Consider the following 14,107-nt stretch of genomic DNA (forward strand, 5'->3'; position numbering starts at 1 on the left):
GAGCCATGTTTCCCCATGGGCATTTCTAGGAAACTATCTCCAGAGATGGTAAAAGGAGTGAATCAACTAATACATCCCAAAACATTTCTCTCATTCTTTTGAGTCTTTCATAAAAGCACAGGATGCAATAAAGCAGCCTTTCCCTAAAGAGAATCAATCAGCTATCTAACTGTATTTCCTTTCTCAAACACAGATCAGATGCTGTACAAGAGAGCACAAAAGACATTACAAAACAGCCTTCCCACAATGAAAGCCTCTTCCTAATTCTCTATAATTAGAATGACTTTTGAATGAGAAACAGCCTGTACAATTTGTGCAGCCTGAGAGACTTCCTGCTCCAAAGAGCTATGAAATAATAACCTAGAGTGGGCTGCACCAGACTTTCCCCCTACAGAATTAATTTTGTCTCCTGGACATCACTGGGAGTTTTGTGATGGATTCATACAGTATCTGGGGAGAGGGGAACACTGTGATAACACAGTTGCTCTTGTTTACCACAGACAGTGAAGATGACCTACAGATTTTCACACCTAGGCAATTTCTGGCGGTGTCCAGCGTTTTTGTCTTCCTTCTGACCCTGGTGACAGCTCCGTGTGCTGCACTGGTCCCAAATCAAAACGCTGACTGATGCCAGCTGACAAATCAGAAGTTTCATGCTAAAATGCTGCGCAGTTCGCATCAAAGTGCCTTGAAAATCTTGGTGGCTGCATTACATTTACACCATTATTTACAGGGAATGACAGAAAAACACACTCTTGTTTCAAAACAAGTATTATTCAATGTTTATTAAAAGCAGGTTATTTTCCCCATTCATGTATTCTCAAATGCAGTTTAAGCCTTCTATGTACATAAATACATAAAGCTAAATAATCCACAGTTAATAGATTTATCTTTTTAGTGTTTATATTGCCCAAAAAAAATGTGAAATGTGAGAGGTTTGTGACTTTTTAAATTTAACCTACTAGCTGAGTTATATGCATTCTATGCATATAACAATGCATAGTATAGATCAGTGAAATTATTTTAAAGAGAAGCTTTGTTTGCTAAGAATGATATTGGGCCACTGGAGAGGTGGGTGGTGGGAAATTGAACCGAAAATACCTTTGATTATTTTAGGTTTTTACTTTGATGACTACATAAAGTAAGCATTCAGTCCAACAAGTGCTCATTTTTCCTTTGAAACAAAATGTTTTAATGAAGCATTTTTCTAATAATGAATCTGAAGATAACTAACTTTTTAAAAACCTGGTCCACTTGGAACATTTACAATTTTAATGGGAGACAGAGAAATCACTAGCTTCTTATCTTTTACAATTTGTTTCTTCTGCTATCCAGTGGTGACTTTACTTGAGCACAAAAACTGCTTAACTACACAAATAAGTCATGGGAATCAAAACACATAGAGAAAGGATAGTTCAAACTAAGTTTGTAAATTACTTCTGTATTGGCAAAGGCTGTATTAGCTCCTGCAATTTCTGAAGCAACTACAGAGGATGCTCTATATTATGGCACTTATTTCATGACTGTTTTATACTTTGCTACAGATCTTGCATCTCCTTGATACTTCCACCTACGTCCTAATACCCACTATACATATGGTAGCCCCTTGCTTCTCTGCAAATGAGGAAATTCCAAACCCACCCCCACCTCCTTCCCCTCAACCCTCACACTGCCCCAGAATAATAACCTTTTCTTCAGGCAAAAGGGGTTGCAGATGGGGATAAGAAAGGGGATCAAGATTAAACTTGTTACAGGATTGTCATCCTACATTTATTCAATATTTCACTTTCTTAGGCTTCCCTTTTCAGTTTTCCTTAATGACTTTGACTTTTGTTTCCCAAGTGCAAATACAAACCCCAGATGTTTAAAATTCAAAACACTCTGGCAATTTTCACCAAGACTTTATTATTATACATTAGTAGAGATTTAGGTAAGACAAATGCTTGCATCATTGTTTTACTTCTGTGGATCCATTTTTTCCCATCTCACCCACCACAATCCAGTTCTGAAAGCAGGTTTTAGAGTTCCTGGAGAGATTCCATGTTATGAATTCTACCTTTTGTATACAATAGGTATTTCAGTCTGTCCAAGTAAGTAAAACTCCACCTGGAAAAGCAAATACACTATATGGCAAATAATAAAAAAAGAGATGCTTAACACTAAATTTCTGAAGTAGTCTATGTGCTATACAAGGTTAAATAACTTTAAAGTCAAAACCAAAAATCATTGGACCCAAAGTCAAAACCAAAACTCATCTGCACCACTGCTCCTTGTACTTGCTCTCTCTCTGCTCTTTAACCGCAGCATGTCCATGACGCTGCGTGCGTATATGTCTCGCAAATTAACATTGATATTTGAATCGCTGGATGAGTTCTTCATGAGCTTCTTTAAAGCTTCACGCTGCCGAAGAGCGGCTTCTTTTATCTTCAGTGTAAAGTAACAGGCAGAAAACCGGTCATTTATTATAGCTATTGGTAAAGCCAAAACCAGTATTCCTGATAGTATACACATAAAGGCTACTACCTTACCAATGGTAGTGTCTGGTCTAATGTCACCATAACCAACTGTTGTCATGGAAGTTGTTGCCCACCACCAAGCACCAGGTACGCTTGTGAAAGTTGTGCCTGGCACACCTTGCTCAACAAAGTATTCCACAGTGGAAAATATAGAGATTCCTACAGAGAGGAAAAGAAGCAGAAGGCCAACCTCCTCATAGCACTGAGCAATAGTCATCCCAAGAGACCGCAAGCCTGAAAGACAAGAAATGCTGTCAGTAGGTTGATTCGTGTAGCTGTCATCACAACTTTGCAAAACTTAAAGGCTGACTGCTTTATGCTTTCTTTGAATGCTGGTGAACATGTCTTGAGAATTACAGACTCAGTAAGACTGGAAAACACTTCCAAGATCATCGAGTCCAACCTTTAACTGAATACCAGCTTGTCAACTAAACCATAGCACCAAGTGACCCATCCAGCTGTTTCATGAACACTTCCAGGATTGTGACTCCACTACCTCCCTGAGCAGCCCATTTCAATGCTTAACCACCCTTTCCATGAAGAAATTCTTGATGTCCAACCAGAACATCCCCTGGCACAGCCTGAGGCTGTTTGCTCTTTTCCTGTTGCTTGATGCCTGGGAGGAGAGGCTGATCCCACCTGGCTACACCCTCCTTTCAGGTATTTGTAGAGAGCAGTAAGGTTCTCACTGACCCTCCTTTTCTCCAGGCTAAACAACCCCAGCTCCCTCAGCCACTCCTCATATGATTTACCCTCTCAATCCTTCACCAGTTTCATTGCCCTTCTCTGGACAGGCTCCAGCACCTCAATGTCTTTCTTGTCATGAGGGGCCCAGAACTGGACACAGGATTTGAGGTGCAGCCTCCCAGTGCTGAGTACAGGGTGATAAATAGCTTCCCTAGTCCATGCGGCCACACTGTCCAGGCCACAATGGCATTGGCCTTTGTTGACACTCAGGCACAGCTAGCTCAGCAGCACACCCAGATCCTTTTCCACTGGGCAGCTTTCCAGCCACTCTGCCCCCAGCCTGTAGCACTGCATGGGGTTGTTGTGACCCAAGTGCAGAACCCAGCACTTTCCTTTAAAGAACCTCATACTGTTGGTCTCAGCCCATCTATCCAGCCTGTCCAGATCCCTTTGCAGAACCCTCCTATCCTCCAGTGGATCAACTCTTCCACCCAACTTGGTGTCATCTACAAACTGACTGAAGGTACAACTCAATTCCCTTATCCAGATCATCAATAAAGATATTAAACAGGACTGGCTCCAATACTGAGCATCGGGGACCTCACTAGTGACTGGTCACCAACTGGATGTGGCACCATCCACTAACACTCCCTGGGGCCAGTCCTCCAGCCAGTTTTATCCCCAGCAAACAGTGCATCTGTTCAGGCCACAGGCTCTCAGTTTCTCCAGGGGAGTGCTGTGGGAGACCATGTCAGAGACTTTACTGAAGTCCAAGTAGACAACATTCATAACCTTTCCCATATCCACCAGCCTGGCCATGTGGTCATAAAAGATCAGGATGCTCAAGCCTTGGCTGAATTGTCTGTTCCTAAACCCACAGTGGCTGGGCCTGATCCCCTGGTTGTCCTGTACAGGCTGTGTGATCACACTGAAAATGATCTGTCCCATAATCTTCCCCAGCACCAAGGTGAAAGCTGTAGTTCCCTGGATTCTCCTTCTGATCCTTCTTGTAGATGGGCATTACATTTTCCAACTTCCAGTTACCTGAGACAACCTGGTTAATGAAGGCTGATAATAAATGATGGTGAGCAGCTTGACAAGCTTTTCTGCCAGCTCCCTAATCACCCTAGGGGGAGTCCCACGTGGCCCCATAGACCTGTGAGTGTCTAAGTGGCACAGCAGGTGACTAACTACATCCTCTTGGATGGCAAGGGGGCTATTCTGCTTCCGGTTCCTGTCTACCAGCTCAGGGGGCTGGTTGCCATGAGGATACCGTCCCTCTGTTAAACAATGAGGAAAGGAAGGTATTAAGTACCCCAGCCGCCTTCTCATCCTTGATGATAACGTTCCCCTCCACGTCCAAAAAAGGACAGAGATTTTCCTTGGCCCTCCTTTTGTTGGTATTTATAAAGCCACTTTTTATTACCTTTCACAGTGGTGGCCAGATTGAGTTCTAGCTGAGCTTTTGCTTTTCTGATTTTCTCTCTACATGACCTAATGGAATCCTTTTCCTCTTCCCAACTTCCTTTCCTTCTTCCAAAGGTCATAAACTCTCTTTTCTTCTCTGAGTTCTGGCAGAAGCTCCCTGTTCATCCACGCTGCCCTTCTTCCTCCCTGGCTTGTCTTTAGGCACATAGGGACAGCCTGCTCCTGAGACTTTAAAATTTCTTTCTAGAAGTATCCTGCCATTTTGGATCACTCTGGTTTGAAGGGCTGTTTCCAAAGGGACTCTCTGAACCACTGTCCTGAACAGGCTAAATCTTGCCCTCTGGAAATCCAAGTGAGAGGTTTTGTTGACCTCTTTACTCATTTCACCATTAATTGAAAACTCTCTCATTTCATGGTCACCATGCTCATGATGGCCTCCGGCCACCACATCTCCCACCAGCACTTCTGCTGGTTTAATGAGGCACCGACCCTGGGAGGCTAAAAAGAGGTGCTGCTCTAAACACTACTGGGAAAAAGTGATTTAAAGAAATAAATCACCATGTCAGACTGAACCTCTGACATCATCTCTTACTTTCTTAACACAGAGCACAGAAATCCTCCTCATTATGATTTGAACTATGTACACATATAACTTAGACAAACTAAACTATCTTGATTTATTAAGAGAAGATCTAGCACTATTCTAAACTACTTAAAAACACACTAAAAGCACCTGCTTTATACTTGGAGCCTGAATGCACCAAGCCTCTGTTTTACAGCCACTGTCCTATTTTTCTCTTGGACCAAGGAGCCCTTAGTTACCAAATTTGTGTTGCCATGTGAATGCTTAGACCCCAGTACAGCTTACTCAATAACTTTTTCTTTAAGGACTGTTTTCAATCCTTTTATAGTTGTCACAGACTCTCTTCAACCCTTCTTTCCTCCCCAAAACCCTATCATTATCTTGTATCTGTAGACATCAAAACAAATACAGTTTTCCAGTAACAGCTGCACTTGTGCCAAACTCAAGATAGCAAAGCCTTTCAATGCAAGCATGGAATCCTGTTAATTGACTGATGTACTACATCAGTCCTTTTACCCACGAGCTGCACAGGGAGTTCAGGACCACTCTCTGTAACCCCCTATATTCCTGTTAGAGCTGCTGCTTCAAGGCTAGACTGCCCCACAAAGCAAGCAGGAAAGTATTCCAAAAATAGTACAATGGATAAATGTTGCACGCATAAACAAAGAAGGAAGATAACAGGGTATCAATTCAGCTGAGACACACAGGAGACTGAAACTATCTTTTGAATCACTTTGGATTAGTTTTTAACACTGTTCTTTAAAAATGTGAGATGTTTTCTCTAATAAATGAGAAAAACATAATGCTTATGAGTTACCCTTCATGGGTATGCTTCTCACTAAACTCGTGTTTGCAAAACAGCTTACTGAGGCTCTGCCCCTGCTTGCAGACTTCATATGCTCATAAGTGTTATAAGCAATTTGATTTTTCCACAGTCTCAAACTACAAGATGTTAAAATTTCTTGGTTTTGGCTCGTTCTATTCCCCTGCAGGTCTAATGGCTTTTAAAGGTTTATGTACAGCAAACGATGGAAGTACACAGCAGAGTTTGAAGGCAATGTTGGGGTTTTCTTCCAATGCTATCTACTACCAACTCCAGTAAAGAACTTACCCATATTGAGGTCTTACTGTAACTATGATCTGAAGAATGTTTATTACAATGATATAGATTAAATCTTTAACACAAGGGGAGTAAGATGTATCAGTGCAATCTTTTCTCTGTCAATATGACTGCCTCCATATTTTGGAAACACTACTATCATCAGCGCAAAAGCTCTGTGAGATAATTGCAAGGACTCAGATCAAATTCTCATCTTCCAAGGAAGATACTGTGATCCCTTGCCCTGTAAAACTTCCTACTGAACGAGGCAGAAGAGTAAATCCATTCAGGTGAGCTAGGAAGAAGGTACAGTTTATTATTAACCCTGTAGCACTTTTTTTTCAAAGCATAAATGAATACTACACAAGCCAGGGTTTGCACCTTATGATGCATCTTTAGAGTATTATAGCTAAAAAAAAAAGCAACTTTCACACAAAATAGATAAAGTAAGGAGGAACAGTCAACAGTAACTGTTGACTCTTTGTATCACAATGATGATATTCTCATTTTTCCTATGATCAGTTATTCTAACTGTTCAGGGTCTGATTTTTTCTTTTTATTATTCTTAGTTCTAGTATACTCATCTAAAATTAAGATATAATTCTCCACATCTTTAGATGAAATCAGGAGACATTTTAAAGCAAATCTATGAATCAGAGAAATTACTGGATTCCACAGCTCATTCCAAGCGGAGTTAATTGGTGTAATGACATGTATAAAGTATACTACTGTATTACTTTCTACCTTTTAAAAATGCCTCTGAGCCCTGGCACATGGTCAAACTAGGGCTGCTCCAGCACAGACACCTCAGCAAGTCTTACAGCTTCTCATGAGAATTCCTTGCCAGGCGTTGTGACAGCTTGGTTACTCATGCTTGGAAGGTGCTAAGGTGCTGTAACAGAGTTGGTGTGAGGCTGGCAAGGAGCCCCATCCCTGGAAGGAGGAAGGGGAAACACTTCTGCCATGCAGGTCAAGTTCTATCTCTCTTTTGTCCAAAGTGACTTGGCAATACAAGCTGATATTCAGGAGCTTCGATTTATACAGCATTTAAATAACCCTAAAGTTTTGACACAAAAAGTGCTGAAGTTTCAACTTTTCATGACTCCAGAGGCATGACAGCCTGAAATATGCTATGGTCTTCTCTCAAATATACGCTCATTCCCATCACAAGTAAGACGCTCATGCCCTACTTCTCCTCAAGAAGTCCCTCTGTGCATGCTTCCCAGAGGGGACCAGCAAGGCTTCACAGAAAACATGGCCCCAGGAGGAAGGCAACAGCTGAGGAGCATCTGAGAACATGAAAAATGCAGCTCCAGTTCTCATCTATTCTTGAAGCTACTAAAATCCATACTTTAGCTATATTGGAAGAGTAGTCTTGCCCTCTAGCTACACATTTTATGGATTGAGGTACTACTGATTTCTCAGTGGTTCCTCAGTGAAGTATAGTACTTTGTATAAGTAACTACACACTCACATCAGTCTAGCCTGAGTGTTTCTAGGCATCACATCCCTCCAGTGAGCTGGCTTCAGCTTCCAAAGGGGCAGAAATTAATTTTTTAATTTCTTTTTCATTCCTGTCCTTGTCCCATAGGAAGGGTTAAGTTGCTACTTCTTGAAAGTGAAGAAAAGAACTGATGTTTTTTTCACCTCACTCATTTCTGCCTCTGACAGCAGGGCCAGGCTGCTGCTGTGATCCCAGCTTTCCTACGGCTCTGCACAGTACCGCAGAGATGTTTTCCTTGTGGCTGTGAACACCCCTGCTTGGTGAAAGAGAAGCTGCTGCCTGCAGACACAAATCTTCTGCTCTTGCATTCATCTTGCCACATGAAACAACTGAGCAGTGCCTGAAGCTTTGTCTGGTCTGAGAGTGTAGGAATTGGAGAGAAGCTTCACTGGAAGGCAGCTGTCAGATCCCAGGCAAGAGAGCAGAGGAGTTTGAAGAGCCACCCCCGAACAGTGAGGTTTATCAGGGCTGCCTAGGTACATGCAAGGAGGATGGTCTCTATGTATGATACACATGGCGCTCATCTTGCATTAGGAGCTGTGGTAAAGGATGTATCAAGAAGCACATTAACAAACTTCTTCAGAGAGAAGATCAGAACAGGGAGTTTCTACACTTTAATTATACAAATTTGATTTACCATTCTGGACCTAAGTAGGCACCAACTGACCTACCAAAGAAACAACACAATGATGGTAACACTGCTCCGAGTGGTTTAAATTGAGACATGTATTGCTTCTTGTACATTGAAACCAGCATTTTGATTCCAGTAAAAAGAAGAAAGCACACCTCCAGATCAGTATACTACATTTTTATATAATTAATTCACTTCTACCTAACATGGTATTATTAAATTCCATGTCACTCAATATTGTGACATAAGCTGTGGTAAATACTGAATAATTAACTTAAGAATAAATAGAGCTAAGTGTTTAGACCATCCTTGAAGTATGTATACCTGAAGTTAGCAGTTATACAAATATCTGAATCATCTGATTTCAAGTAGATAGAAAAAGCCACAAAACTGAGTGGCAGAATGAACACGTTCATTCTGTAACAGTAAAATGCAATAAACTGGAAACTTTTTAACTAGAAACAATATACTTTTGAATGACCATTTTATTAGTCAGCACAAACGTGCCCTGATGAGATCAAATATTTTTCTTATTTTCAAAACACAGTTAGAGAGGATTGCATTCACATTACAACTACCATCAAAACTGGGTAAAAGCCTTTCTTGCAAAAAACCTCTACCAAACCCTGCAAAACTTATAACGAAGGAAAACTAACACATTGCCAGACTGAATCATTCTAAGTTTTCTCTCAACTGTTTTCTAAGGGACTGTAGAGGCATAATCTAGGGTAGAGAGTAAGATTAACATACTTCCCAAACCACTCTGATTATGCTTATGAGTAGCATCAAAGCTACTCCCTGCCACTGGCAGGCAGGTTTGCTACCCTTCAGTGGGAACAAAAGAAGACACATTCTGCTGCTGTGAGCACACTATAGCTCCTGCTGAATTAGGGCCAGTTCACAGAGAGGGCTCTCCAAAAATATGGACAGGCATCAAACCATTCCTGCTTCATGTCTGGAAATCCTGGAAGGGCACATTAGATGCATTTTAAGAACAATCACTACTGTCTTCAGAACAGGCTAATATTGCAGGACAGAGACTATGACTTACTATGACAATCTAATCTTTCAAAGCTCTGACTGTTGGCTGAACACTTCTCTTGTCAAACTCAGCACCATATTCTTCACTGATTTAAGTGGGAACATAATCAAATTATTTTGAAAATGCCAAGACAGCTTTTATTCTTTCATATAGCCAGGCATGCACATGCCATGAAGTAGTAATAAAATCAGGGGAAACACAAGTGGAAATTCAAGACTTTTCGATCAATTCCAGCTTCCTCTGATAAATTCCCACTGGAAAATATTAACTTTTATGCCTTTCTTTCACCAAAGAGAGTGAACAAGATGGTTCACAGAAATGCGTTTCGCCTTCTACCCCACCCCTGCTTGCTGTTCCTGCATCCGTCGGGAGTGCCTGGACACTCAGGGCCTCACACCAATTGGTGAACGCTGGCTGAACCTGGAACTGTTGATCTGTGTTGCACCTAGGTTCCACTGCCTAAGCAGCCCCAAGATGGGTTCCAAATACCACAGGAATACTGGTGGGTTCAATGGGGCCAGAGAGCCCCTCAACCCATCACCTAAAAAGATTCAGCTTTAAACAGTTTCCTTGACACATTCTCCACTGTGGTTGTTTTCAGGATCTATGACGTGGACAAAATCATCATATATTTCTTTGCATATACTTTTAAACAAGCCAAATTGTGACAGCTGTCATTAGTGGGCCTTGGATAATACAAAAAGTGTGGGCTGATGATCTTTGCTTCTTGCCTAATAAAATCAACTCAAATATGTTTTAAAATTCATTGCACTGTGAATGACTGGTGGATGATTTACAAAATGCACCTTTGAGGTCTGTTTTTGTAAATGTTCAATGCACACAATATAAAAGGCTTTATGAAGAGCAAAAATTTTTCTGAGAAGGCCCTTGTCACTCAGTTATAATGTTCAAAAGTAAGATTTTCACAAGCCATTACTTTTAACAGATTGTGTAAAAAAGCTTTGGCAGAAATGCACACAAAATGGAGGACTGTGCCCAGGGACAACTGTTGCAGGCAGTGAAACTGAGAAGTACCATAGCCATGGCCAAATGTACCTGTTGAATGTCTTCCCAGCTTCAGCATTCGCAGGGCTCTGAGCAGTCTCAGCACTTGGACAATGCGCCCCACGTTCTCCAGTTCCTGCGAGCTCTCACCACCACACAGGCTCTCCACCAGCAGGGTGATATAGAAAGGCAAAATAGCAAGGAGGTCTATGATGTTTGCCACACTCCTTAGGAAGCGACACCGATCTCGTGCACACAGGAGCCTCAGGACAAACTCCGCCGTGAACCATGCAATGCACAGGTACTCTAGGGCATCCAGCAGTGGTGGGGCCAGCCAGCTGAGCTCTACCGAAATCAAGGCCATGTTGGCAATGGACACAACAACAAAAACCATGGACAATGTGCCGAAAGTCCTGGCTGCCGCAGAGGAGCCAGGCTTTTCCAAAACTTCCCAAAGTTTCTGTCTGACATTGGGACAGAGGCTACCAGAAAAATCCTCTTCTTCATCTTGGGCATCCAGTTCTTCTGCATCTTTCTTGATGTCTAAGGCTTCACTCAGCTCCTTTCTCCTGAAGTACCTGCCCAGGAACACCCCCCAAGAGATTTTTAACACCCATATGCAAATGCTTGTCTTATCATTTACTATGCAAGTTGTATGAATACACATTAAAATTTATCTTATGTGAGTTCAGAAAACCCTAATATCAAGCATATGGCTTTTATTAATTCAGCCCCTGCAGCATGTTTCCACTGACCTGATACACTTCTATTCCTCCATTTCCCATCAGTGACACATTCTATATACAGAGTAATTTTACTGATAGCAATTTATTTATATGGATCACGTTAACCACAGTAGGATCTGCTGCACGACTAACATGAATTCTAGGAAACAATCCTGGCACAACCAGATGCGCTGTTTTTAAACAGTTCTCAATTTGATTAATTATATTGCATTTTTATTACACTGAACCATATTTGCAATAGTAAAACTGAAGGCATAATAAAAGCCATACAGTTCACGGGTGAACTTCTGATCAATACACACTAAGATGACAAGGTACCTTTCTTTGTTTAAATATATGGGCTCTCACACAAAGTGGACAAGCATTTGTACTGAGTAAAACTTACAGACTGTAAATATATAGAGTGTTTTGTCAGAGCAAGAGTATATTTACAGTGGAATTTTGTGAAAGACAAGCATACTCAAAGTAAACACAGAAAAAAAATTTTTCTTTCCCATCTTTCTTTTTGACTGCTGCAAAGCTCAAGCCTTAAACAAAGGTTTTATGCAATTTTGCCTCCAGTACAGTTAGTCCTGCATATGTAAAAGAGGTCTGTAGCTCCGTGTATCACCAAAGTAGTAGGAGCTTTCAGTTACACCTACCAGAGAAGGAAGAAAGAGATGAAAGCTAGGCTCCAACTTTCTCAGCTGAAGAACTGAACCATACTAGGGTAGGATAACTCCTATCCTCCATCCTTTTGGGATGGGATTACTTCTTTGTTTCCTTCTAATACTTTTGACATAACTGCTATAAATAAATAGCAGTTACACTCTTTAGAAAATTCATTTCTTCAATACTAAAAAACCCAAACCAGCTAACATTAAATATGGTGGAAAAAATTAACTGCAAATAGAATTAACAGAAACATCCTGGGGGTGGTTCAGTCAAAACCCACCTCATTCCTAAAGTGCCTGCTATAATTTGTCTCCAGCGAGCCATGTTCCCGCTGCTCCTGCCCCCTCCCTGTAAGCTGCTACATCCACGTGCGATGCTTCCTTTCATGGCTCCTCCTGAAGCCATGCCACCCACACTCAGCCTGGCAGGTGACCAACCCCCCCTTCTGCCTCTACAGCTTGGATTTGGAAATCCTTCAAAATTGAAGTGCAGGTGGGCAGGATCCTAACACTCCCAGCATCGTGCCTGACTCCACATCTAATTCCTCTATGATAACCTCAAACTGAATGATTGAAGAGGCATCTCTCCTTTCACAACCTTTTTTCATCTCTGGCATTGTCCTTTTAAACATTTTGAGCTTCCAGGGACAGTCTGAAGCCACTATAGGACATTCCAGACCCTGTTCCTGTCTCACTATCCTGCCCTCACCAACAACCTTTCCCACAGCAAATGTTAACCGTGACCTCACTCAACATATCTTCTCCCATTCCTGACACCTATCCACTGCTAGAGCAGCACTTGGGGCTCAACTCACACAACTTTTCCAAATGCCCTGCTACCTCACCTATCCCCACTGCTGCACCTCTCACCTGAGTGTTCCTGAATGCAAGTCATTGCTGAACTCACCTAGCCCACAATCCCGGAAGCCTCATCTTCCCACAACTCACCGGTCTCTGCAGCAGGAATCAATGCTGAGCTCATCCAAACCCCAGTACTGGATCTCTTGCAGGAAAGAGAGTGCACAAAGCTGCTCCATGACATGTAGCCTCCCTGTCTGGTAGTAATTCAGGATGTAGTGAAATGCCTGTGAGCTCCGGTCAAAGAAATACTCATTCTCCACAAGGTTGGCATCATCACAAAGCTCAAGGAGGCCAGAAGCCACATCCCGGGCAGCAGAGACCACTACTGCCAGTTTGCCAAGACGGGTGTCAGGGTAGCAAGACAAAGTTTGCTGGGACATCACAAAGCGGCTGCCTCCGACATTGATAGTAAAGCAGTCCAGAGAGGGGATGACCCTCTGGATCAGGGGTCCCTGATCTTCCTCACTGGAGAAAACACTGGAGTCCAACGAGCCCAGGGATGTGCTACTCCCTGGTTCCTCCAAGGATGCTTGGGAAGAAAGAGACATGCAGCAGGGAGGCGACTTCATCCTGTAGCTGCCAGCAGCAGCCCACACTCTCCTGGATCAAAACCACAACACGGCTGCAGAGAAGCCTGCCCCGCCTGTGGGGCGGCCGAGCCAGGCTGGGAATGCTGACTCCGGCTGCTGCCCCAGGCACCCCGCAGCGTCCCCGCTGCCTCCGGGCGGTGCCTCCAGCTGGGCGGAGGTCAGGCGGGCGTTGCACAGCCCAGCGCCGCCCGCCCCCGCGAGGATGCTGAAGGAGCCACGGTACCTGAGGCGGCGTCACCTCGTGCTGTCCGCACCGGCACCATCCGCCCGCGACGGCCCCTCCGCTTCAGAGCTCATCTCCAGCCGCTGGGTCGGGGTAGGGGAAACCAACCGGGACGACACAACACGGAACACCGGCTTCAGCGGCGACTCCGGGAGCGCCCCGACAGCAGCCCGAGCGGCCGCGCCGCCGGCCAGTCCGTCCCCTCCCGCCCTGCGCTCGAACTTCGGCCGGGGCTGCTGCGGCCGGAGCCGAGCCCCGCGCCGCTCGCTCCCCGCCGGGGCAGCCGCCGCGAACCGGGCGCCTGGGCAGGGCTGCCTCCCCCGGCCCGCCCGGTCGCTCCCCGCCCCCGGCCCGCCTCACCTGCCCGCCGCCCGGCTGCGCCGCCCCCGGCCGGCTGCCTCCGCTCGCTCTCCCGGTTCCACACCTCTGGGCAGCGCCAGCGCCTTTCCATGGCGGGTCATGTGCAGCGGGGGGCAGGCGGGACCGGGGGGCGCGGGCTGGGCCGGGCGGAGCCGCGCCCTCCCTGCCGCGGGGCCGAG

General features: G+C 44.1%; 1 protein-coding gene across 2 annotated transcripts; it reads right to left on the reverse strand.

Moving 5' to 3' along the window:
* Window positions 1-1,885: 1,885 nt before the first annotated feature.
* Window positions 1,886-13,744, reverse strand: KCNV1 (potassium voltage-gated channel modifier subfamily V member 1). 2 transcript variants are annotated; one of them, XM_042036282.1, is made up of 4 exons: window positions 13,569-13,744; window positions 12,843-13,355; window positions 10,547-11,073; window positions 1,886-2,750 (listed from the first exon to the last, which is right to left on the reverse strand). In XM_042036282.1, exons 2-4 carry the CDS (start codon window positions 13,322-13,324, stop codon window positions 2,239-2,241), a joined length of 1,521 nt encoding a protein of 506 aa, XP_041892216.1. In that variant the 5' UTR covers window positions 13,325-13,355; window positions 13,569-13,744; the 3' UTR covers window positions 1,886-2,238. The 2 variants fall into 2 exon arrangements, with proteins under 2 accessions (XP_041892216.1, XP_041892215.1); XM_042036281.1 differs by having other exon boundaries at window positions 12,843-13,744.
* Between the last annotated feature and the right edge of the window lie 363 nt (window positions 13,745-14,107).

Source organism: Corvus kubaryi, unplaced genomic scaffold (assembly GCF_017639235.1).
Source record: "Corvus kubaryi isolate FWS band 111438036 unplaced genomic scaffold, C.kubaryi_AGA036_p1.0 37385, whole genome shotgun sequence".
In the NCBI taxonomy this organism is placed as follows: Eukaryota; Metazoa; Chordata; class Aves; order Passeriformes; family Corvidae; genus Corvus; species Corvus kubaryi.

Excerpts from the sequence above, each read along its gene's own strand:
- KCNV1 (XM_042036282.1), bottom strand. The coding sequence starts at position 13,324 with ATGAAGTCGCCTCCCTGCTGCATGTCTCTTTCTTCCCAAGCATCCTTG. Across the intron at positions 11,074-12,842 it reads GATTCCTGCTGCAGAGACCG|GTACTTCAGGAGAAAGGAGC; the intron begins GTGAGTTGTGGG and ends GTTCCTGGGCAG. Across the intron at positions 2,751-10,546 it reads GCTGGGAAGACATTCAACAG|GCTTGCGGTCTCTTGGGATG; the intron begins GTACATTTGGCC and ends CTTGTCTTTCAG.